Genomic DNA, 24,402 nt, shown 5'->3' with positions numbered 1-24,402 from the left:
TAGAAAAGAAAGAAAGGACCTCCCTGGGTATGAGGGCATCTACCTAACGAGTCCATCGCTCACTCATCAAAGTTGTTGCAATTATTCAGATGACGAATGAATTATTTCTGTCTTCTCTCCATAACCACCCAGTGATTTGGTCAATTCAACACTCCGAATCATTCGATACCATTTCCGTCATTTCAGTCATTTCCATCATTTCCATGACCACGGAAAACCGACTTTGGTCAGACAACCGGTGCAGGTGCAGGTGGGTGGACTTTGCATAATGCCTAGGCAAATAAATAATGGTTGACTTGGCATGGACAGAATGGTGATGATTCCAAGAGCTTCCAGCTTGGATTCTTTTTCCAATAGATCTGTAGCCAAGCCAACGTGATGTGGCTGTCGTAATGTCTCAGCGAGAAGAGAAGAGTCCTTTTGCTCTGAAGTCTACCCCAAGTAATCTTACCTACCTACAAGGTCGAAATAAAGTTCCGTTTGGATTTCGTAATTTCTGTATGGAAACTTAGTGGAGCATAAATGAGATGGCAGCCTCTGTGCTTGTGCTCAACTTTTTGTGCGCTCATTGGCTGAGGTGTTTCATACCGTGATTGATCATGTGATCAAACATGAATCCAATCCTCGGGCGGCAGCGAGGTGGCTCTGTGGCGCTGTGCCTCTGTGGCTCTGTGCCTCTGAATTAATCCCATGCTTAGCCAACTTCCTCCATACCTCATAAACTGACCTCTGATGATTGCACGACTCTTTCCTTACTTGATCATCATTTGTCACTGTCACTGTGGAGCTCAATTTTGCTAGGGCGATTGGCATACCGTCATATGGAACTCATGGTGGATTTGTGTCAGATGTAGCCATGGCCAACAGCCAACACATCAAAATTAACAAAGAAAGGAAGACAACCTTATATAAAAGGAGTGGCACATCAACAATGCTCAATGAGCAGGAGCTGACATTGAAGAGAACGGAAATGCGATAAAGTATTAATATACAATACCTCATTACATCCTGAGCTTATGCACACCCGTTGAAGAGTTGTTGAGTTTTGCGGCACCCAATCTTTTCCCGGACTCTCAGGTTGAAAGCCCTACGGATTGCCCGGGCATGCGAAGACATACGGAGTAATATACAATTTGTCTCTATTCTTAGTGAGCGAAGTGAAGAATGGTATGAAGAAATCCTGCAAGATCTGCCGTTTCCTGGTATCGCCATTTCCCGTACGTATTCGGGTCCTTTGCATCCTTCAAGAACTTCCAATTCCCCTGGCCCATGACTTTAATACGGATGGTTGATGCGTCTACAAACGATGATTCTCAACGTCTCGGCGCGCCAAATCCCAAATAAGGGATTCTTCAGCCTCGTCTCTCATGAGTGAGTGAGTACGAAGTATGAGTATCTTCAAATAGAAATGGGATTTAATCTCCCCATCCCCATCCCCATCGAGTAGAGTAGTATTGGCTGATTTGGCACAGATCACTTAATAACCTTACGGATGTTCGAAGGATTCTGCAAATATCTCATGCAAGGCACGCACACGGAATCGTCTATCCTCACCGTCGCGCGTTTAAGGAAACCTTGGGATTTGATGAGAAGATAAGATCGGAGCAAGGATTAATTGGGGATAAGTCAAGGATTACGACACTTTCGAAATAGAATCACCTCGTTTGATTGGAAGATATATTGGTCACTAATTATTGAAAATTAATTCAACCAATTGTAACCTTGTCTTTGCATTTCTGTCACTTCTATTTTTAAACATAGCATCAAAAAATACAACACTCGGGATCCACACTCCAACAACATCACCTTGTTTGTATCATCAACAATGAGCACTACGATATGATTACTGCTTTTAATACACATCCGCGTGGAGTACTTTATCTCCATCGCCAGCCCTATATAGTAATGGAAGAATCATTTTTATCTTTACCGCTGTTATCTTTACCGCCGCAGACTTATACACGTAGTTGATTTCCTCATCAAGGAGCCGGATCTCCTAACGCTGACTTCAATCTCTGACTCTCATTTTGAATCTTGCGCGCGTTTAGAAGTCTCGGATCTCCCCAAGCTTCCTCTCTCACTGTTACTCCTTTTCTCTCCTATCCTAGCCCTGTTTCTTAGGCTAGCATATTGTCTCACACAATTCGTCTTTCTTAATTGGCTATTTCATATTCTCACATTTCACTTCTCATCATTGCCATATTCTCAAGATGGCAATGAGTTTCTCTTCAGATATCACGTTAGGAGGGCCATCTCCACTGTCTTTTAGGAAGACACGTGCGTGCAGGCAGAAGTCAAAGACAGGGTGTACCACTTGCAAGTGAGTAAAAGTGGTGACTGAAATGTTCAATTGATCCACATGATCGATTGGATGTTGATAGTATGAAGTTTGTGGTTTCTTTCATCATACTGAAATTTCTTATGTTGAAAGAGAACCATTCGATCATTCACTAATAGTTCGTTCAATTGTAGGCTGCGAAGGGTCAAATGTGACGAGACCAAGCCATCGTGCATGCGATGTATAAACTTCGGGAGGAAGTGTGATGGCTACGAGTATAGTCCTAAGGTATATCTTCAATCTATCCTCTAATCTGGCAATGCTAACACTACTCTCAGGATAAACCGGCCTGGCTGATGGGTCCAACTATATCTACTGGCATATCTCAAGAAGTCGTGGAATCTCCCCCATTTTCAATACCACCCAGTATCTCCGTGTTGAACTTCGGTAATGAACAAGAGGCTCAATATTTTGATTTCTTCTGTAGAGAGACCGTCTTTGAGCTCGCCGGAGGGTATAAAAAGAAACTGTTTAACGTCATCATCCTTCAATCTTGTCATACTGATACGTCTGTCCGGCATGCTGCCACCGCAATCGCTGCTTTGAGCAAAGCAATGAAAGTCTCGAAATGCATGGATCCGAAAGAAGGCGAAATTGGTTTAAAGAGGATTTGTAAGTCTCAAGGATTACTTGATGATGTAGTGCTAATCGCCGTATGATATAGCCGATCAAGTAGAGATGCATCGTCGATACGCTCTGAAGCAATATGGAAGATCCATTCGGTATCTTCGTAACCTTATCCGAACGAGTCAAAATTCTCTTCGCGTACCTTTACTTGTGTCTATCATCATATTTTGCTTTGAGAATTTTCGTAAGCTCGATTCTCTCTTTGAGCCTTTCTACCAAACAGTTACTGATTTCGACATCTGATAGATGGCAACACTCAGTTGGCCGACAAACACATTTATAGTGCACTCAAGATGATGCACCATCATGAAGTAATTGCAAGTCATCCCCACCACAATCCATTATTGAGTTCTCCTGCGCCGGATCTGGTAGAAAATGAGATTGTTACAGCGTATCTTCACCTTGCCCTGGCGATCGTGACACGACCAGATGATCCAGATTCATTGAGCGACAAGGTCCTTGATCTCATATCAACCGATATACCCAAACCAGACATTCCTCAACAACTTGACAATCTTGCAGAAGCCGAAGTTCATTTAGAACATGTGCTATACCACTCTCTCCCAAAGATACCAAGGGCAGACCTACAACGGCGCTTGGCATCACCGGATCTTTCTCCTCAAGGTTTGGCAATCAGCTTTTCAAAAATTCAGAAGCTTCACCCAGAAGCATCATCTCCTATCCTCACAGGATTCGAGTTTCCTAAGTTCAGTTCTGGCTTTCAAGATTGGCAAAGAGCATTTCAGCCAATCATTTCTTATGCACAATCTCCTTCGGGCAATGCAGATTATATTGCTGCAACCACTCTTCAGATTAAGGCTCTCGGGATAGGACTCATGGGTCAAGGAGTTTTCCTTGATTACAGGATTTCCGATCACTTCCTTCCCATCTTCCGTCAAATCATCTCTCTCAGTCAAAAGCTTGTTTCCGATCCTCGATTTTTGAAGACATTCGTCTTTGATGCGGGGATCATTCCTTCTCTTTTCGTTGTGATATACGCGTGTCCTGATCAAAAAATAAGGAGAGATGCGGTCACTATCTTAAGGGAAGCAGGCCCTAGACGTGAAGGTACATGGGATGCTCTAAAAATTGCTAGTATCGGACAAATGCTGTTAGATTCCGAGGAAATAGGGCCAATCAAGACGAAATCGACATTTTTGCCGTTGAATGATATAAATTTGATGTCGCCAACAGTATACGAGGAGATTCAAACACCCATACTTCAATCTCCACGACCAAGACGAAGGTCTCTTCTTGTTTCACCACCTCTGTGGGAACGTGGTTCAGAACGAGGGTTTGTTATGAATTCGTCTTAAGTTCACCCGAAGCCCAGTCTAAAGGTCTTCAACAATATGTTAAGGTCTAACGCTGAGTTGCAAGTCATTTTGGTGTGGACCGCTTTTCTTTCAGAGGGGAGAGGGGGTTGTTTTCTTCGACATCTCGATGCTTTTTTGCATCATATTTTTTTGACGTTTCTTCTCAAGGCTATCTGATTCATAGAAAACCCTTTCATAATTCCGATGGTACGTTGATCGCACTAATTTCATGTCTATGTTTTCATTTATCTAACAATCTATAGGGTTCTGTATTTTTGTTCCATGATATCGGAAACCACCACTCAATCGGCCAATACGCGGTATAGCTCACTATTCTCATGATCTTTCATTGCTCTTAATTCTATTCATTACTTCTTTTTATTTTGATCTGTCGATTTTCTCTTTATTTATTCCTTCTTCTTCTTCTTCTTCTTCTTCCGCCACTACTTCTTTTTCTTCTTTTCCACGATTTATCACGATAAACGATGACATTTATTCTCTTTGTTCTGACATTCTCGTGTTCATATTTGTCATTTTTTTAGTTGACGATATTTCTTTGTCTCCTTATACCATATTTAGCTTTTTCTTTTACATCTTACACGACATACAACTTGGGGGGAGAATGGATTGTGGGATAATTGATGTTTTGGGGTTTTGGGGCACAGGGGAGTTAGGATAAAAGTGTTTGGATTTCACTTCTGCGTTTCTAGTTTTTATGGAGAGGCAATGAGATTGGAGATATGGTGTTCAAGGAGGTGTTATGAATTGGGTAGTTTGGGGATGCGAAGTTTTACTAACTTCTTCGATATTTTATTTTCGATACCTTTGACGAGTAGGAGAATGTAGGCGGACGTCTAGACTATCTATATAATAGTTCAACTGATGCTCATGAGATTTAGCTTCTATTATGCTTCCCACTTACCACTTGAAGTTCATGAATCTTGACTCTTGACTTACCTGCCAAACAAATACGAGTATAATGATTACAAATTGAAGCTTAGGTCCACCAGGTCTGTTATAAATGTATCAAAATCCGGGGGGAAGGGTCTGTCAAACTTGCCCACAATAAATTTACAAATGTATGCAAATCAACACGTCAAGCCAAAATATAATAATATAACCTCGACGGGACGAGTCGCATTGACAAGATTGACAGCATTGATAGCTGCACCAACGTATTATCAGATTCAAGTACGTTCCGCATTCGTTTCTTTGAGGACTTTGTGAAATCTTCAATGTTTCGCCACTGTGACACAGCCATCTTCTTTTAACTCTCAAGAGCCACCAGAATTTACAACGACAGGGTTTTGATGGAGTATCACGTGTAGATTAAGCAGGCGCAGGATGGGTTGGATGGCTGGCGCTCATCATGAATTGCGTAGACAGAAGGGTTGGCAAGCAACTGGAATTAGAACGGATTCCGATGAAGCCGTTCGTATTTCAATAACTCGAACTCAAATAAATTGTACGCCTTTCCCTCTTATTCTTGTACTGTTTATTGTTTCATTTTCATCTTCATTTTCTCTTTAGATACTCAATTGAATTAAATTGATTATTGAGTTTGAATCACTGCCGTTCAAAGAAAGCAAACTATTAATTAGCCATTAACCTTGAAAAGCCCCTTGGCAAAGATCAATCACGTTTGGGCCTTCTGTTGTTTCGCTTCTAAACGTGCTCCAGAACCCGAACTTTATTCAACCCATTATTCCATCACTCACATCTTCCTCCATCTCTAACAAAACAATAACAACAAATACCTACGCAACTCGATTTATTTACGACACGAACTCTTGCTGAGCCATTTATCATTTCAATAACAGCGAAAGTAAATTTTACGACCTCTCGACGATCAAATTAATACCTCTACCCACAAACACATCACAATGGCGGACCACCGAGAACCTCAATATGATCCTTATATCCCCAGCGGAGGAGCTGCTGGTGCAGGTGCAGGATCCCAACAAGCAGGAGGTAACCAGAGGACGGCGGCATTACAAGCTGTAAGTGATATACAATCTTCCGACGGGTAGAGAAGTTGTCTGTCGATGAATTTTGAGTCTCGGGAGTTGATGGAGAGTTTTGTCACCCTGTCATCATCATGCATATGACGATTTTGCGACCGACCGACCATGCGATAAGCATCAACAATCCACAGAACAAAGATATTGCGCTCGATAACTACGATTTGAAGATATCTTCTCAAAATGCGAGATTGAGAAGAGGTGTAGATCGTGCTGGCATCGATAAAGTACATGATGTTGGTTTTGCTGCGCATGTGTTTTAGCCGCCTGAACACGAGTTCCGATGTAAATCATATCTCGCCGACAACATCTTAGAATACCGGAGACATGGTGGTTGCGACTCTACCTATTGACAACGATTTCTCAGATTTCGAGAGCGATGTGTAATTGGCAAAACTTTCTCAATCACAAAGGGGCCCCAAATTTACCAGACAACTTTGACAACCCGAGGGCATTTTGATTTATGTTGCAGAGCTTTGACTGACCTCTATTTCCTTCTAGACTATCGATGATACCGTTGGTGTAATGCGCGAGAACATCAACAAGGTCTCGGAACGTGGTGCCCATTTAGATTCCCTTCAAGACAAAACCGATAGTCTCGCAGTTTCAGCGCAAGGTTTCCGTCGTGGAGCTAACAGAGTCCGCAAACAAATGTGGTGGAAGGTAAATGACGATCTCTGGTAAAAAATTAAGGGGGCTGGGCTAACATTTTGGACAATAGGATATGAAGATGAGGATGTGCTTGATTGCAGGCATTATCATCTTAATCATTATCATCGTAGTTCCTGCTGGTGAGTTCCTCTAAACCAATTCATGGGTTCACGACTAATGAGATTCCAGTTGTTGCTACCAAGCATTAAATTAAGCACGAACGAAGAATGGGAAAACGGACTTGCATGACGGCATACTTGGGTACAGAGATTATGAAAGAAAAGATACATGAATGTTTGTACGGACTTTCATGGAACGAAACACTTGACACCAGATCCTTCTGGGCTTTTGCATGGGGGATCTGCAAAGCTAGGAGGGCAACGAAGGGGCTTTTAACGATTCAGGAGTTGAGATTTTTGAGATTTTTTACATGATCGGTTCTTCCTCTTTTTTCATGAAGGCGTCACTTTGATATCGTTTGACTTGATGAGCCTCTAATCCATTTCTTATGATCTAACTTGGTTTGGCTTCTGGTCGACGATCTTCAATCAGACTACGAACTTGAACATGGATGAATGGGTTATTCAGCTCGAAAGGGGAATTTGTATCTTGTAGTATTTGGTAGATGGTAATTGAATGAACGGAGAGATTATGACTTTTTATACTAGACCTATGGGTTGTTTTGTGACTGTGAGTGAATGAGATGTAGTGTATTGTAATTTTGGTCGGGGTGTGAAAGGGCAATGGCGAGGTGTTAATGGTGAATGATATTCGTGCTGCTAGAAAGTAGGTGGGTATGCATGCAACTGAACTGCTAGCTAACGAAGAGAATAAGGCTAGTCCTCGTGTATGGAGGGAGTACTTCGTCTTATAATTTTGATACGTACATCTATCTAGCTTTGGAGATGTGTATTCTCTGATTTGATAGCATGAGAAGGTCTTGAATGTTGACATTGGATTTGGTCTAGGGAGCTAGAACTATCTATGTATAGAAAGAAGCTGTTATTACCTAGGTAGGATATGAGGAATGCTACGAATCTAGCGTTTTTGGTGGATCTCTTTGAGTGCAGTCTAGAGATCTATCTGGATAACATGGGAAACGCACCTGGTGTGTGTTGATCCACGATGATAGAAAGGTATGACGAGCGAAAAAGGAATGCCATCAGCGATTCGAGCCTAGGTATCTATCTATCTATCTATCTTTCTTTCTATCTATCCCGAATGCATATCGCCGTTTTGAATGGGAGCATACAGAGAATGGATACGTACCAGGAGGCCTCGCTAGCAGGTACTTGGATATCAGTTACGCAATGGTTACGTGAGAGTTGTCATGTTGGCAGGGTGAGCAGGGTGAGTCGGGTGGGCAGGGCCATTTTTGGTGTCAATGGACCGAGATCAGAGCGGATCTGATAAGATTGTGAAGTTGGGAGATGAATGATGTCTGGGGCACGCACTTGGAAATTTTGAGAGGGGGGCGGATCGGTGGGTGGACTACGGACTGGACTGGATGGTGAGTGGAGTTTGAGGGCTGGGAAGGGAAGGGAAGGGATGGATGGGATGGGATGGGATGGATATTTGCTTTCGTCATTGGTGGATGGACGGATTGGGAAAGTGTGTTTGAATGTGTTTTCATTGCTTGAGGATTAGGTGATGACTGGGGATTGATGAGATTATGATGTGTGTATTTGTGTATTTATGTATTAAGGTGTTGTTGGGTTCCTGCTTTTTGCGGATTTCTATTTCTTTGGTGTTGGTGTTGATGTTGATGTTGATATTCACATCTACTCTCATATTGACTTCCACTACTGATCAATACGGCCTAATATGTTTCTTCTTATCTACCACTACCATCATACTATTCCTACCTTGCTAGCTCCAGTCTGCACGTTGAAGACTTTTCCCCTTCATCCCACGCACCTCCAGATTTCAAACCAAAAGGAACAAAGGGAATATTCCGCACCGTCGTTTCCCACTCGTATCCCAAGGTATGGATGGTACGTGTGTATCAAGTGAAGTCTGAAGCTTTGGGAGAAAAGTTTGACAAGATAAAATGGAATAAAAACTTCTCTATGTGGGGTATTTCTTCACGCCAAGAATCCATATCCAACCAATCACATTTCGCAATCTGAAAATGCAACCCATCGCACCCAGTTCAACCAATCGTAGAACATCGGCGCTTCTCCACATTATATTTTCACAAGGCACAAGGTCAATCAATCCCTGAGGGGTCAAATCCAGATTGAATTTATTACCAGAGCATTTGGGAACTATGACTGTCATTTTTGATAGCTGATGCGTATTATCTATATCTACTTCTACTTACATTTTCATTGACATTGTGAAGAAAGTCGAGGAAAGGTATGATATATAACTTTTATTCGTCTTCACGTTCATCTCAACTCTTTTCTTTCATTCTTTCTTTGGAAGAATACGGCGAGAGGTTTATTCACAAAACAATTGAAGGAATTGACTCACTTACACTCTATATCCCTCTAGTCTGCGTTATTTTCAGTTCATAGCACCCTCTCCCTACCAACATTTTCGAATCCTCCCCGCCTTGCATGAGATAACTCTCGGATCAAACGTTTGTTTGGCATTGAATTGCATTGAATTTCTCTTTCGTAAGCTTTGCACAGAAGCAGCTATAAGAAGGCAGAGTTTGTTGTCCTCAACAGATTTCACTTTGAGTAATCTCTCCACTCCACATCGATTCTAACCCCCACCAATCATGTTGGCACTTCGATCTAGAGCAGCTGTTGTTGCTAGAAGAGCACGCACTGCTACTAGCAAGTTCCCTTCCTCTTCAACTGTGAGATCTCTCCCGCAAGCTACCACCGCCGTAGCTCTTTCATCCAGACGTCAATACTCTGCGCCTGCCACAGATAGTTTTTCAACTCGTTCGACGGTTGTTCAACTCCTCAGCAACATTGGCTCCAAGCGCGAGGTTCAGCAGTATCTCTCCCATTTCAGCTCCGTGTCTTCTCAACAATTCGCAGTTATCAAGGTTGGTGGTGCGATTATTACTGAACATCTCGAATCTCTCACCTCTGCCCTCGCTTTCCTCAACCATGTGGGTCTATTCCCAGTCGTTGTACACGGTGCAGGACCACAATTGAATAAGTTATTGGAAGATGCGGGCGTGGAACCACAATTCGAAGAGGGCATTCGCGTTACAGATGGAAAGACATTGGCAGTTGCGCGAAAGCTGTTCTTGGAGGAGAACTTGAAGTTGGTGGAGAAGTTGGAGGAGATGGGAGTCAGAGCGAGACCAATCACTTCTGGTGTTTTCGGTGCGGATTATTTGGACAAGGAGAAATATAATCTGGTTGGCAAAATCAACAAGGTTAACAAAGGTCCAATTGAGGCTGCCATCAACGCGGGATGTCTGCCAATCTTGACTTCTATGGCTGAGACTCCTGAGGGTCAAGTCTTGAACGTCAATGCTGATGTTGCGGCTGGTGAACTTGCCAGGGAATTACAACCATTGAAGATTGTTTACTTGTCTGAGAAGGGAGGACTTTTCAATGCGGATACCAACGAGAAGATTTCTGCTATCAACCTCGATGAGGAATATGATTCTTTGATGTCACAATGGTGGTGCAGATATGGTACCAGATTGAAGATCAAGGAGACGAAGCAATTGCTTGATCTCCTCCCAAGATCTTCCAGTGTTGCTATTATTCACCCAGCTGATCTTCAAAAAGAGTTGTTCACCGATACCGGAGCGGGAACTTTGATCCGAAGAGGCAACAAATTAGCTACTGTCAGCGCTCTTTCCGAGTTCGAGGATATCCAGAAATTGAAGGATGTTCTCGTACGGGATCGTGAAGGTTTGGATGCACGAGCTACTGTTGACAGATATGTTGACGGACTCAAGAACAAGGAATTCAAGGCCTATTTCGATGAGCCTATGGATGCTCTTGCAATTGTTCTTCCTCCAAAGTCTCCAAGTTCTCTTTCTAATTTGGCTACCTTTACTATTACCAAGGCTGGATGGTTGACCAACGTCGCTGATAATGTTTTTGCTGCTATCAAGAAGGATCACAGCAAGTTGGTTTGGACTGTCAAGGAGGATGATGAAAATTTGACTTGGTTCTTTGATAAAGCTGATGGCAGCTTGTCTAAGAATGGAGAGGTTATGTTCTGGTATGGAATTACAGATGGTAATGAAGTCAAGGATCTCATGACTGAGTTTGCCACTCACGGTAGATCTATGCTCGGAGATGCTAACCTTGAGGCACGACTTCACCGTGCTGCTAGAGCAGCTACTGGAATGAGTGCTGCCATGTCTGGTCAGGGTGGTATCAGGCAACAAGCCCGTGCTTTCTCTACTTCTGCTCGTCGACCTGCTGTCAAATCTTCCCGAACTTCCCGCTTCCCTACATCGGGACGAGGATATGCTACAACTACCAATCCTAACCCTCCTTTCGGCAAGCAAAACTCATCAAACACCCAACCCGCTAAGGTTGCTTTGATTGGTGCCAGAGGATACACTGGACAAGCTTTGATCAGTCTCCTTAATGCTCACCCAAGCATGGATCTCAGACATGTCTCATCAAGAGAACTCGCTGGACAAAAGTTGAAGGGTTATGAGAAGAGAGATATCACCTATGAAAACCTTTCTCCCGAAGATGTTCGCAGAATGGAAGAAAATGGTGAAATTGACTGTTGGGTTATGGCACTACCAAACGGTGTCTGCAAGCCTTTCGTTGATGCTGTCAACGAGGGCAAAGGTCCTCAAAACAGTGTCATTGTTGATCTTTCTGCCGATTATCGATTTGACAGCAAATGGACATATGGTCTTCCAGAATTAGTCAACAGATCCGATATTGCCAAGGCAACCCGAATCTCCAACCCAGGTTGTTACGCTACCGCAGCTCAACTTGGAATTGCTCCATTGGTACCATTCCTTGGTGGTCAACCAACTATCTTCGGTGTATCAGGTTACTCTGGAGCAGGTACCAAACCATCCCCAAAGAATGATGTTGAGAACCTCACTGGTAACATCATTCCTTACTCTCTCACTGATCACATTCACGAACGCGAAATCAGCAACCAATTAGGTGTTGAAGTTGCATTCATTCCTCACGTTGCAGTCTGGTTCCAGGGTATTCATCACTCTATCTCCATTCCTTTGAAGGAGAAGATGACTAGTAGAGATATTAGAAATCTTTACCAAGAGCGTTATGCTGGAGAGAAATTGGTCAAGATTACTGGAGAAGCACCAAGTGTTAAGAATATCAGTGGAAAGCATGGCGTAGAGATTGGTGGCTTTGGAGTACATAGCAGTGGCAAGAGAGTGGTTGTTTGTGCAACCATTGATAATTTGTTGAAGGGAGCTGCAACTCAATGTTTGCGTAAGTTTTATCTTTTTCTCAAAATTTTCTTGATCATGTTTCGCAGTGATTTGAAAGAGCTGGAAGCTAACATTATAATAGAAAACATGAACCTCGCATTAGGATTCGCGGAATATGAAGGCATCCCACTTGACTAAATGCAAAAGCCCAGGTCCTTTGAGCAAATGCATACAGGTAGTTTGAATTCCGTGTGTTTTTGCGCCCGAAGATTAAAAAACGTGGATGAAAGACGGGGAGGACAGGAGAAGATGGAAGGAAATTTTGGAATCAAGTTGATGCTAGGTGAATTAAGTGGGGAAGAGATATGGATGAATGCGTTGTATATAAAAGGGTTTGGGGAGGGTAGAGTAAAAGGGATGGTGTGATTGGTGGTGTGAGATGAAGTGATGGGTTAGGGTAAATAGGCTTCTTGGAAGATGGATGGCTTATGTCGTCATGAAGGAAAAATTAGTTTTGCAGTGATAAATACCAATTTTGTTCAGTCAGTCCTTATATTTGAGTTCTCATCAGGGATTTTGGGGAAGCAAAACAAAAAGTCTTTGGGGCTGGTACACGTGAATGAGTTGTGATGTGTATGTTATTGGGAAGCAGATAGGACTATCTTGGTCTGCAATTTAGTCCTCGCTGTCTCGTGGGGTGTATCTATCATAAAGTCTCATTGTTATTATCTTCTGTTGTCGCTGCTAGGTAAGTAGCTCATTATATATTTTTATCATCATTCTCATTCTCACAACCATTTACATTTTTGGTTATTAGTCACCTCTATTTATGTAGGTAAGTAGGTATCTGCGTTCAGTGCTGTTGGAGTTTGGGATGTATAATTTTGATGGTGATGATTGCTTGGGTATGGGGAGGGTTGGAGATGGTTGGAGTAAGGATATTGGATTGCTGCGTGAGGATTTGGATTTCGATTTGGATTTTGAACCGTCTTGCAAATTACACAAGAAATTTCACATTGATGTGATTAGATTGGATGGGTGATGGTAGAGTCGTCTTCTCACAAAGTATAACGTAAATTCATCTCAAGCTGAGTGTACCTAGGGATATGATTTCATTAAACTAGGTATCTATCTATTCATCGATCATTAATGCTGTGGTATAAAGCACGCATGCAATCCTCTTACAAGATTCCAAATCTTCGCTTAAAACCCTCAACGCTGTTTCTCATTCTAATTCCACGACTGAGTGATTATCAATTCTTCAACCCAAACCCAAACCTACCTACTCTTTCTTTCTCACAAACAAGCCGTAGTCCCCTGCAACAAGCCCCTCGTAAAATCAAAAGCATCTTCCTCATTCACCAGAGGCGGAATCGAAGACTGCACCACAAACGGCGGACCCCTCCGCATATCCTCCGCGGACGCAATCACCGCCTCCATCACTCTCCCACCATACTCATACACATCCTTTCCATCTCTCCCCTCCTTACATATCTTATATTTCTCATCTTCCCAATACGTCGCATCGAATGGATACGAAAGCGTATTGTATTCATCTACTTCCCACCGATGATCGCGAAACGAAGTCCATGTTTCATTGTCAAATGCAATTTTCTGCGCAATTTGTACCATGTCTCCTATCTGCGCAAGCGTATCCGTTCTGTACATACTAGCCAGTTGGTCGATTGTCCCTTGGAGATACAAGCGCTGGGATGCCCACGCTCCTTCTTGATATCTCGACGCAGCTAGCGCTCTGAATAATTCTTCGCGCGGCATGGGACTTAATCCGCTACCCTGACTTTTCGGTTCCAATTCTTCGGGTAGTGAAATCTCGAATTTGAGATGCATTTTTGACCTGTGTAGCGGTGTTACCGTGCGACAGAAGCTGTACCATGCTTGTTCTCGCGTCATGTATTTGATGGCTTTTGTTTCGGGGAGAAGAGCTGCATCTAGCTTTCTATATTTGGGACCGCTCTTAAACGTCACGTGGGATCCGGATACTGTCTTGTGCTTGACGACTTTCTTCCAGAGGTGATCGATTCTCAAAACGAAGGTTGTGCGATGTGGGATGAAACAGCCATAGGGAAAAGCATTGATGACATCGGGTCTCTTCCTCTGCCAGCCTATAACTTCTTCTCGAAGACCTTTGGTGCTGAGTCGGAGAGCATGGAATGGATCGATAAATGATGGATCGATTTCGATTTTGGTAATTGACGCTACCAGGGCGTCGAAAATCATCCATCGCAATTCGCGGGGGATTCTCAGAAAAGGTGGGAGTTTGGAGAGGGAAGGCTTGTGTCTAGAATGGTAGGAGCGAGTGCTTCTCGGTGTACGTTTTGGTGACGATAGGACTTGTGATGCGGGCTGGGTAATCGACTCGGTTCCGTCTTCTTCGTCGGACATGTGCTTGACAGGCAAGATGGAGAATCTGTGTGTGAAGATTAGGAAATTTGTGCATAAATTCTGTAAGCGCTGAAGGTGGATTCCTGTATGCGAGTGTGGAATGCAGAGCACGTACCTATTGGAAAACTTGAAGAGGACCATTTCTGCAATGTGTACAGATGTAGTAATTCCTGTTGTCGTCATCAGCAACGATACAGTTTTCTATTTTCTTCAGAGACCGGATCAGTGGACTGAACTTACTTATTATTATGTTATATGAATGATCAAATGAATGTTCTAGAATGTAGTTAATGCTTCTCATGTACTAAATGTAGTGTTGTGTTTGTGGTTACGTCTTGTAGAATCAACGAGAAGTGAGAGGGATTTGATATTAATGCTGTGTGAATAATCTCTCAAGGTAAGAACTAACCTGCGAACACTCTTTATCTTATTGCGGAAGGAACGTAACGTGAGATGGAATTATACAGGTGTATATTCTTCTTCCATTCGAGAATAAGATGTGAAAGCTCAGTCGGGCTATTGAAAAATAAGAAAAGATTCAAATGTTGACGAGATTGAAAGATAAATTGGCGATTTGGAGATATATCGCCAACGAGGGAGCGAGTATCTTTCGAAATCAACACTTTGAATATTTCAGTATGAAGCGTGTTGTACAAATTGTTTCAGAGTCTGTCGTGGACTTCCTTTTCCCTCCTCTCTCTACTGTGTTTATCTTTCACTCACTAAGTGAAGAGAATAACCCCTCTCCCTTCTACCCCTATGTATCAAACGGCTCCAGGATTATTGTATGATACTTGTGCAATATATAGGTCATATGAATGTATCCTCAAACTTAGTGCAATTCTTTCATTCAGTCTTAACATAAAGCCCTGCATTCGGTACACGTAGCACAGATACACCAGCTTGGATTGGACTGCTCGAGAACACTTTTTGAATCTCGGCTTACGTAGTACGCGACGAATCAAAAACTCTAATGAGTGAATTGATATCGAAAGACCATCGAAGTGATCACCAAATCCGGAGTGCGAAGCGAAGACGATCGTCTTGGTATACGAAGATACGAAAAAGTTTGTTCATTCGTTGTTAGGCGATAACAACGAGGTGTTGAATACTAGGTAAGTAGTTGATAGGGGTGGCATTAGAAAGCTTCGTTAGAGTTCCGATTCGAGGTTCTCAGCGCTAATCTAGGTCGTACCTAGCATGTGAATACCCCGCCATATATCGTGTTGTCTAATCAAGATGACAGGAACTATGATAAATTGGGTGTTGATTCGTTTTACTTTTGGTGAGCTTTGAGATTATTTCTAGTTATGCTTACCGTGTAGGAATGGCGGAAGTTCATCGCTTCCGGAATCCTATTCACTCTAGAATATCCCTCTGCAATTACCTATATTATCCCTCAAACGGTTTTGTTGCTTTGTCTGCTCCTATTTTCCTCTTTTAATTCGGCTACACGTCTTATCTGACCTCTCGTCTGAGAATTTTTCTTCCATTGTAGTGTCATCATGGTCTGTTAAATGCCCTCCGCTTACTCCTCATCTTTTCCAGTGATCTCTTTCCATTCTGTCTCAAATCTTCAATATTCGTGATTACGCCCTGGAAAAGAAAAGAAGATGCTAGGAGGTTACCTTCATACTTCCATACCGTATCTCGTCCACTTCAAGGCTTTTGTGTTAAATACCTCTATCCATTGTCTCGATCCAGGTGTATTCTGTGTTCGGGAGTATGGAAATTGCATCCTCTTTCGTACTGGCAAGATTGCGAGTCTTGTTTGTCCCAGATATAGACAAGACATCGACTTATTCTAGATTGATAAACGATAAGGTCGCTCTTCGATCCTAGATTCATGAGGGTGTTTGCTGGAATTCATAGATCAGCTAGCAGGGAAACCACAAAGACCATGAAATTCTGAGTGAACTTTCACAAATTTGTTTAATTCCTCGAGTTCATCGGGTCTATCACTACCTATCGAATTCCTTTGATCATCATCAAAAGAACTTACTTCACCATCCATGTTCCTTGAACTCAAAATCATGTGGAGATTTCCCAACAAGCGTAAGTACTTCAACTACCACTGTCATCAGCAAACCACCCAAACAACAATCATGCACCCCATTCCAACCCAGTACTTAACATCCAGATCAAGAACTTCAAAACATCTCCATACTCCCCCATTTCCCCAAAAATCACTAGCTCCATCTGCACTCTTAGCCTCAACCCTACCCTCCTAGCGTCCTCACTAACACTAGCTCCCACCTTTTTCTTTTCTCAAACTAAAACTCTAGCTACAGTTAACTAACTAAATACTAGTAGAAGTTTTAAAACTATTTGCTGCATTTTACATGACCCATGCACATCGTTAATTAGTACCTTGTCCGGTTTTTTCTTAATCGGAGACTAAATGATATCTACTTCCCCCTTATCAGTTGTAACCATAAGCGATATTCTTCACCCACTTACATCGCCATATTTGAATTGCTTTGCCTTCTGAAATTTTATTCCATTTATGTAAACGACGGATGGAGTAAGTACCTACCTAGTAATGGTAACTCAAGCAGGAATACGGATTTACTGGGTTTAAACACTCGATACGATCGGCAATGCCGTTTGTAGAATATTGACTGCAATCTCGATCTCTCCAAATAAACGAGCGATCGCAATGAGAACCCTTTTTCTAGAACCATAGGGGAATATCCAAGATGGGTAATGAATATTTATATTCGTGATTGACGGGGCTCATGATTCAAATGATGAAGTGATAAATGTCACTATGGTTTCTGGACTAGTGAAGAGTAGCGATTTAAACTGTCAGCGAATGGCTGAAGGATATGGTTGCGACAGAAGCTTCTCGAGAGAAAGAAGAAAAGCTCGGATTTTGATGGTGTGAAATATTATTAGTGAGAGGGTAGCAACGAGGTGATTGATTGATTGGATTGATTAATTGTTAGTAAGTGCTCTAGTCGACCGCTCTATGTTCATGGCTAACAATCATAAGAAACACCTAAATTCACTCAAGTTCACACTCACACAACAAAAGAAGAAACTATTCGAGAAGTGATTATATCATTTCGTAACTCGTAAAATCATGCGAAAAACTATTAAGTTTCCCATGCCACCATCCTATCCCATCCCTCCATCCATCATATGCAGATAAAAGAAAACCCAAAGCCTAAACTGACAATCGTGTGAAGATAATAGAAGCTCCCCCATTTACGCGGGTATGCCCAATCCTCGGGTATCGCAAATTCATGCCGCGTTCAGCATGGGTACCATTGTACATGTGGTTTATTGGTAGGTCTTGTTTCCTCCCAACGTCTTGGAACCATCAAGATCAGCATCAACTCTTGGATCAGCCCTGTGGAGCATTGTCAGTATATGTTCATGAATAATATAGGGTAGAACTGTGCTTACTTGTTCAACATATCGCTGTTGTGTGGACCAGCAGTGTTCTGAGCAGTTCCTGAGCCGGGAGTGGCGTGGGAGCCGGAAACACCGAATGCAGAGTGTCCAGTGGAAGCTCCATGGCGGTTACCAGTGCTGCTCAAGTCGCTGTCGACTCTTGGGTCGGCAGTGTTGGCAATGTTTGAGTTGTGAGGGCCAGCATTGGTGCTGTGGGAAATTCCTCCACCGAAACCAGTTCCTCCGACAGTGTTGCCAGCGGTTGTACCTTGGTGGTGAGTACCAGTAAGACCACTGCCGTAAGTATCTTGAGTACCGTAACCAGCGGAAGTCTTGTTAGGAAGACGGTTTCCATCTAAGTCAGAGTCGACTCTTGGATCAACGGCATTGGCAGCAGCGGAGCTGTGAGGTCCATGGGAGCCCTCAGAGTGTCCAGTGTGAGTTGTACCTGGAATATGGGTGCCGGTGGTGCCGGTTGTTCCAGTGTGTCCATAAGCTTGGTGGCCAGTAGTGCCTGGGACATGTGCACCAGTGTGGGTGCCAGTGTGAGTACCAGTTGTGCCATAGGCTGCATCTTGAGTACCATAACCAGCAGAGGTCTTGTTTGGAAGACGGTTTCCGTCTAGATCAGAGTCGACTCTTGGATCAACGGCATTGGCAGCAGCGGAGCTGTGAGGTCCGTGAGAACCCTCAGCATGACCAGTGTGTGTTGTGCCTGGGATGTGGGTGCCAGTGGTACCGGTAGTGTTGTGAGTGGTACCTGGAACGTGTGTACCAGTAGTGCCGGTCGTGTTGTGGGTAGTACCTGGAACGTGGGTGCCAGTAGTACCGGTGGTGTTGTGAGTGGTGCCTGGAACGTGTGTACCAGTAGTGCCGGTGGTGTTGTGGGTGGTACCTGGAACATGTGTGCCAGTAGTACCGGTGGTGTTGTGTGTTGTGCTAGAGGTGGTATGGTCCTTGTCCTTGTGGGAACCTGAGGAGGTTAGATTGAGGTATCCTACATGAGAGAAGAGAGGGAATACATACCGATGTGAAGGACCTCCTTGACCTTTTGTACAGTAGATTCTCCAGTCATTTTGAATGTAGTATTATTTGAAGGTTGAAAGTAAAAAGTAGTTGTGGTTTTGATTTGATTTGAAGTTGCTATCTGTTGGTTTGTGTGTTTGTTGATGAAGAAAGAAAGAGGATATGGGAGGTAGAAGGCAATCCTTATATAATAAATCCAGAGACCTCAAATGCTTCAGGACCGATGAATGAAGAGGCAATAAACCTGTTTGTGACGTCATATTGAGGGAGGTACCCAGGTATGGGAAAGTTCCAATGCAACAAAGAATTCACTCCCAGTGCCACATCCCCGTTTGAAAGGCAAAGACAAAAGGAATGGGAATTGTAAGACCATGTTGCTGCCGTCATAACAAGGAATAGTTGTACCAAAGCATGCAAGTAAGCATATTCACCTGTTCCTAACCTCCGTACCCCGCAAATCCCCGTTTTTAAACAAACTTTCAGGTTTTCTGTAAGGGGCCAAGCTAAATTGATTGACTCTCGCAAATTGTGACCTATCAAATATCTCAGTTAGTCAAAGTGGGCCATCCCACACTGTCAAAAAAAGGAGAGTACTTGGTACCTAGGTAGCCACGCAAGAAATGAACTACCGGTAAAACCCTTTGGGGGCTTATACTATTAGAGTTTGTAAAACTAGAAATTACCTGAATTTCTTTCTTATTCACATATTGTGCTTCTTAATTTTGAATCCCACTACTTACTTGGTACTCCGGCCATCCCATCATCCCACAGAGCCACACTGCCAGTGCCAGTGCCACTGCCACAACTACCAACCTGGGGCACTTACACATCTCCAACCTCTAACCAACTTTTCTCGTCTGGTTCTTGCTTGAATGAACCAACTACTGCAGTGTACTTACCTTGGCCGGTTGGGTCGTACTAGGTAATGCCCCATAAATGCCAACCTAATCTAAAGTCGTCATAGCATATGTGGCGCAAATTGCTCTAACGTCATTAAATTATGTGGCTGTAAGGCCGACCAATCATTAGTGCAGATCCGTCGATCGGTAGTCACTAATGACTGTGGCTGTGCAAATCTTCTTATTAAGTGGACACTTGGACACAATCACCCCATTCCAAGACCAATGTTGAAATCCCTATGAATTATGTCGAAAGCATGACGTCTGAAGGATGAGGAGGAGCAGCATGGAAATCGCATGCTAAAGCACGTGGTTATCAAATGCCATCTTGTATCTTCTAGTAAGATGACTAAAATGATGTTGCATCTCCGTAAATCGTATATGCACGCTTCTTGGCTTTGGGTGCAATCTGTGACGCCGTGTTGCTAGCAATTGAGCAATTACATCATAGCTAAAAGAGTATGGCACATCTCATCCATGGCTGGATTCAGATAGTTTGATATTTGAATGACTTCAAAGTCACCCTCTGTGATCTTTGGCGGTACTGTAAGTCAGGGTCTGGAGGATAGCGTTTGGAGAAAATCAATGCTCAGGTCACGTGAGTAGTCGGTTTCGGAATTGTGGCGTTGGCCCACGATCATCTTTCTTGCAAATTGTTGTTGGTTCTTCCCAACACAATTTCTTCCAACTTTTCGAAAGCTGGAATTCTTGAAAGTCCTTGCCTAGAATTTGATTAAATCAGTGCAGCTCTCAAACTCATGTTCTCAGTTCGATGACCCTGGAGACTTTTCAGACGTGGCAATAATGTGAAGCTCTGATTTAATGCTGATCGATCATCAACTGATTGGTTCTCTGAGGGAATGAGCAGCACTTACATATGTCATCTGAAGATTCCCCTCATCGATTGTCATTGCTGCGTTACTCTGTTACTCGGTCACAGTCGTGTCTTTGTCTTCTCTTCGCTGGTAACAAGAAAAGCCTGCGAAGTACTCACAAAACATATGAAACACGAGTCTTAGTAGGCGAGTGTACTAGTTGCAGCACTTCTGATTTGTTCTTATCGACATCTAGATCTCTCACTGTGTTTTCACTCTGTTTCTATATATAAAGTTTCTCATGTCTTCTTCGAGCTTGTCCAGATGAGGAAAATCTCCCGAATGCTTCGATCTAAACACCTGTCCAAGCACTCTATGCAACTTTAAATCTTTGACCAGTATTACAATGACCTTGTCAAATATACTTGGGATGATTGTTCCAGTTGATGATCGACAACATAGTCTCATCCAACAAGTCTATCCTCACAAATCTTCCTGATTGAGCAACAGCATGGCCTCACTGATATACAACTTAGGGTACAACATCGGGGGTGTCCAATAAATTCATTTCATTTATGCCAAACAAGAAATCTCGTTTGCGCTTTTACTGTTTGTTATTGCTTATGATATCTTATTGGCATGACCTCGAGATCCGACCAACGCAAACCTTACTTGGTCGCCATGCTGCGGCTTTCTCGTACTTTCATGCAAGAAGATCCGATTCGTCTGAACAAATTTCGCAAGCGATCCCATTCAGATGTCTAATGCTCTATACTTTGGAACGTCACTATGCACTGAAAATTTGGGTCTTAATCTGAAAGTCTGTTTTCGCGGGGAAACAATCGGGAGGATGCGCCTGGATGGCATAATTAATTGCGCTCAGACCTTTGCAACGTTGATCGTCTCAAGCTATATTCGTCTCTCAATTGTCTCACAACAATAATTACATAAGGTTTCCTCCAGCAGAGCAGCCTTATGAATTTTCTTGGAAGATTCTACGTGTTTCATGGATGGTTTGGCATAGGAATCTGACTTTATTTCACGTCTTAGTAGAACCTACCTAAATTATTGGCAAAGATTGGCATTGCATCTAAGTACATTTCAATCCCCATACCTATTGATCTTATCGTAATATTGTCTCATTCTCTATCTACCATGACTGCTTGCTAATACGCTTCAATTGGCATCCGCATTACGACGAAATAATATTTCTTCGTCTTCTGATAATACACTTTCATCATGGAGTCGACAAGTAACCTTGAAGATGTTTCAATAGGTAATTGCCTTAAGAGCCATCAATTTGTACACAATACTAAATGATTTCAGCGTCCCGACTACTCCTAATATGTTGGCCTCTGTACGGGATATCTGGAATATTAATAATGCTGAGATTAATCGCTAAAGCCAAATACCATCTCACATTTGCTCTGGAGGATCTTTTAGTTATACTTGCTATGGTATGTGATCAATTCATTTTCTCTAGCACTCTACTAACAAAAAACTAAGATTTCTGGCATTTGTCATATATCACTTAATACGTGGGGTATAAGTTTTGGATTAGGAAGACATATTATGTTTCTTACCGAGACCCAAGCCGCGATGGCTATAAGAGCTGAATTTATCGGAGAGCCTTTCGGTAAGTCTCCCTCAAATTGTCGAGTTCGTCCATCGCTAATTGTTTGCAGGTATCATATCACCAACACTCGGCAGAATATCCTTTGCAGTTTACCTCATACGAATACTTGGACACCAGCAGAATATAAGACGATTCCTCTACTTTCTCATTGCTCAAAACGCCATTATAAATCTAATGGCACTCATACAAATATTCTTCGAGTGTTCCAATATTTCTTACAACTGGGATCGTGTTGGACATGAAGACCAATGTTGGTCCATGGGAACACAAGCAGCTATTGGCTATTTTCAAGGATCGTCCAGTTCCTTAACAGATCTCGCTCTTACAATTCTACCCGTTGCGATGATCATCAATCTTCATATCCCATTGCATTTGAAGTTTCTCTTATCATTTCTATTGGGAGTCAGCCTTTTGTAAGTTTATTCTCCGAGAAATCAAAACTCAGCTAATCATCTCAGTGCTTTTATCGCGGCCGTCATTAGGACCTACTGCACAATGGGCAGTAGCGATGATATTACCTGTAAGTCTAAATAGACTGTATACATTGAACAGTCAAAATCTAATCGATATAATAGTTACTTCAGTTACCTATATCGTATGGTGCGCAGTAGAAAACTGCACTGTCATTATAACATCCTCAATACCATTTCTCCGACCCCTCTTCCGGACAGCTCCCAAACCATACATCGAAGTAAAAAATAGTCCGACCCCAAAAATTATGAACCACAATGAAATCGAGTACAGAAGTTCGAGAGAAATACTCGCTGATCCTGAAGCCACCCGAGAGAAAATAGATTACATGGGAGATAAAAAGGATGATGTCAAGATCGAGGCCCATTCGCTCGTGTAGCCTGGATAGAAAATTGGCGTATAGAATAGAGGTTTTGGGATACATGATTAGATGATTTATGATTTGGTATATGATTGTGATGGAGTTCGTGGTGCTTGGTGCGGAGTTATTTATTCTCCATTGATAGAGGTCAGTTCGTCTACATACTGTCAGTTCAGTACTGTCCAATGACACTTCCATTTATGATAGAACCATTTCGGCTTCTGTTTGAGCTTTACTCGCTTCAGATATCCTTTTGATGTCGAAGCTTTCTTTGAACATAGATTACCAATTTTGAAGACCAATCTGAACATAAAAAAATTCTTCCAACAAAAATTGCGCATTAGTATGTCCATTAGTGTTGTGATTAGTACTTCACTGAGAATATTCCGCATCTCAATGATATTGAACATTACTAACAATGTGTTGAACGAAGTCACATATTTCATACTGGTAATTTATATATTTTAAATGAGCCTTATATCTAGTGAGGAATGGGTAAATCAGAATATTCAAATTCCAGCTTTAAATATTGGAGTTTCTGTATTTCAGTATATCTTTAGTATAACCTCTTTTATACAATATCTATAGACATAGATGTGGTTAACGATCATAAATATTAATGTATGTACAATACCCTTCCCATCAACTCCAGCAACACTACCACATACTAATTAATGCACCGAGATCCAGTAGTTGATCCCGATTCAGAATCGGTCTCTAATTTAGTACGAATCAATGAAGCAGATATCTGCGCATAATATTGATAGAGCGGCTACAAGTTAATGGCAGGCCAGCTCTCACATATTCCAAATAAGCGGTTCGTGGAATATAAAGTACCTCTGAGAAAGTTGTTGTGAATTACAAATTCTGCTGATTGGGAATTTTTTGTATCTTTCTTTGATCTTGTAAACCTTAAAGTGTGTATAGTGTACAATACAACGCTACTCCAGAATAATCTCACTATTCTTCGCCTCGGTTTAAATCTGTTGTTGATATGAGAAGAATATAGTTACTCTACACTCAAACTACTTGTTTCGAGAGTATCGGCTCATATCGTGGAGCCATCTTTGGAACTCTGGAAGAAATGAACTGAAACTAGGTACTAAGAGGACTAGTGATTAGGTGCAAGTGTATCTATCCATT

At 42.4% G+C, this 24,402-nt stretch overlaps 7 protein-coding genes across 7 annotated transcripts; 4 read left to right on the top strand and 3 right to left on the bottom strand.

Annotated features, from left to right (window-relative positions):
• Positions 1-195: 195 nt before the first annotated feature.
• On the bottom strand, positions 196-537 carry Bfra_001307 (uncharacterized protein; the record flags this gene model as incomplete). The annotated part of the gene is made up of 2 exons (XM_037331741.1): positions 196-425; positions 456-537. Coding segments are annotated over 2 exons (312 nt in total), but the record flags the coding sequence as incomplete, so codon positions are not given.
• A 1,673-nt stretch (positions 538-2,210) lies between these two features.
• Positions 2,211-4,281, top strand: Bfra_001306 (putative transcription factor cys6 protein; the record flags this gene model as incomplete). Its single annotated transcript, XM_037331740.1, has 5 exons — positions 2,211-2,320; positions 2,473-2,566; positions 2,617-2,950; positions 3,003-3,149; positions 3,212-4,281. The coding sequence occupies 5 exons, from the start codon at positions 2,211-2,213 to the stop codon at positions 4,279-4,281; spliced, it is 1,755 nt and encodes a 584-aa protein (XP_037195894.1).
• Positions 4,282-6,002: 1,721 nt separating this feature from the next.
• Bfra_001305 (putative synaptobrevin protein) lies at positions 6,003-7,552 on the top strand. Its single transcript, XM_037331739.1, has 4 exons — positions 6,003-6,281; positions 6,804-6,965; positions 7,024-7,093; positions 7,143-7,552. Exons 1-4 carry the CDS (start codon positions 6,165-6,167, stop codon positions 7,160-7,162), a joined length of 369 nt encoding a protein of 122 aa, XP_037195893.1. The 5' UTR covers positions 6,003-6,164; the 3' UTR covers positions 7,163-7,552.
• A 2,129-nt stretch (positions 7,553-9,681) lies between these two features.
• Bfra_001304 (putative acetylglutamate protein) lies at positions 9,682-12,447 on the top strand (the record flags this gene model as incomplete). Its single annotated transcript, XM_037331738.1, has 2 exons — positions 9,682-12,310; positions 12,392-12,447. The coding sequence occupies 2 exons, from the start codon at positions 9,682-9,684 to the stop codon at positions 12,445-12,447; spliced, it is 2,685 nt and encodes an 894-aa protein (XP_037195892.1).
• Positions 12,448-13,545: 1,098 nt separating this feature from the next.
• Positions 13,546-14,793, bottom strand: Bfra_001303 (uncharacterized protein; the record flags this gene model as incomplete). Its single annotated transcript, XM_037331737.1, has 2 exons — positions 13,546-14,677; positions 14,768-14,793. 2 exons carry the CDS (start codon positions 14,791-14,793, stop codon positions 13,546-13,548), a joined length of 1,158 nt encoding a protein of 385 aa, XP_037195891.1.
• Positions 14,794-17,784: 2,991 nt separating this feature from the next.
• Bfra_001302 (putative cell surface protein) lies at positions 17,785-19,200 on the bottom strand. Its single transcript, XM_037331736.1, has 3 exons — positions 19,078-19,200; positions 18,064-19,024; positions 17,785-18,007 (listed from the first exon to the last, which is right to left on the bottom strand). The coding sequence occupies exons 1-3, from the start codon at positions 19,124-19,126 to the stop codon at positions 17,938-17,940; spliced, it is 1,080 nt and encodes a 359-aa protein (XP_037195890.1). The 5' UTR covers positions 19,127-19,200; the 3' UTR covers positions 17,785-17,937.
• Positions 19,201-22,030: 2,830 nt separating this feature from the next.
• Positions 22,031-23,277, top strand: Bfra_001301 (putative integral membrane protein; the record flags this gene model as incomplete). Its single annotated transcript, XM_037331735.1, has 6 exons — positions 22,031-22,067; positions 22,118-22,248; positions 22,298-22,427; positions 22,477-22,840; positions 22,886-22,947; positions 23,003-23,277. The coding sequence occupies 6 exons, from the start codon at positions 22,031-22,033 to the stop codon at positions 23,275-23,277; spliced, it is 999 nt and encodes a 332-aa protein (XP_037195889.1).
• Positions 23,278-24,402: the final 1,125 nt, after the last annotated feature.

Source organism: Botrytis fragariae (assembly GCF_013461495.1).
Source record: "Botrytis fragariae strain BVB16 chromosome Unknown tig00000006, whole genome shotgun sequence".
NCBI lineage: Eukaryota > Fungi > Ascomycota > Leotiomycetes > Helotiales > Sclerotiniaceae > Botrytis > Botrytis fragariae.
Note: the sequence above shows the minus strand (reverse complement) of the source record. Positions and strands in the feature narration are given on the sequence as shown.

What these genes read in the sequence shown, in the direction of transcription:
- Bfra_001305 (XM_037331739.1), top strand. Translation starts at nt 6,165, where the DNA reads ATGGCGGACCACCGAGAACCTCAATATGATCCTTATATCCCCAGCGGA. An exon ending in GCAAACAAATGTGGTGGAAG is followed by an intron (nt 6,966 to 7,023) that starts GTAAATGACGAT and finishes TTTGGACAATAG; the next exon opens with GATATGAAGATGAGGATGTG. An exon ending in TATCATCGTAGTTCCTGCTG is followed by an intron (nt 7,094 to 7,142) that starts GTGAGTTCCTCT and finishes ATGAGATTCCAG; the next exon opens with TTGTTGCTACCAAGCATTAA.
- Bfra_001302 (XM_037331736.1), bottom strand. Translation starts at nt 19,126, where the DNA reads ATGACTGGAGAATCTACTGTACAAAAGGTCAAGGAGGTCCTTCACATC. An exon ending in CAAGGAGGTCCTTCACATCG is followed by an intron (nt 19,025 to 19,077) that starts GTATGTATTCCC and finishes TAACCTCCTCAG; the next exon opens with GTTCCCACAAGGACAAGGAC. An exon ending in AACAGCGATATGTTGAACAA is followed by an intron (nt 18,008 to 18,063) that starts GTAAGCACAGTT and finishes AATGCTCCACAG; the next exon opens with GGCTGATCCAAGAGTTGATG.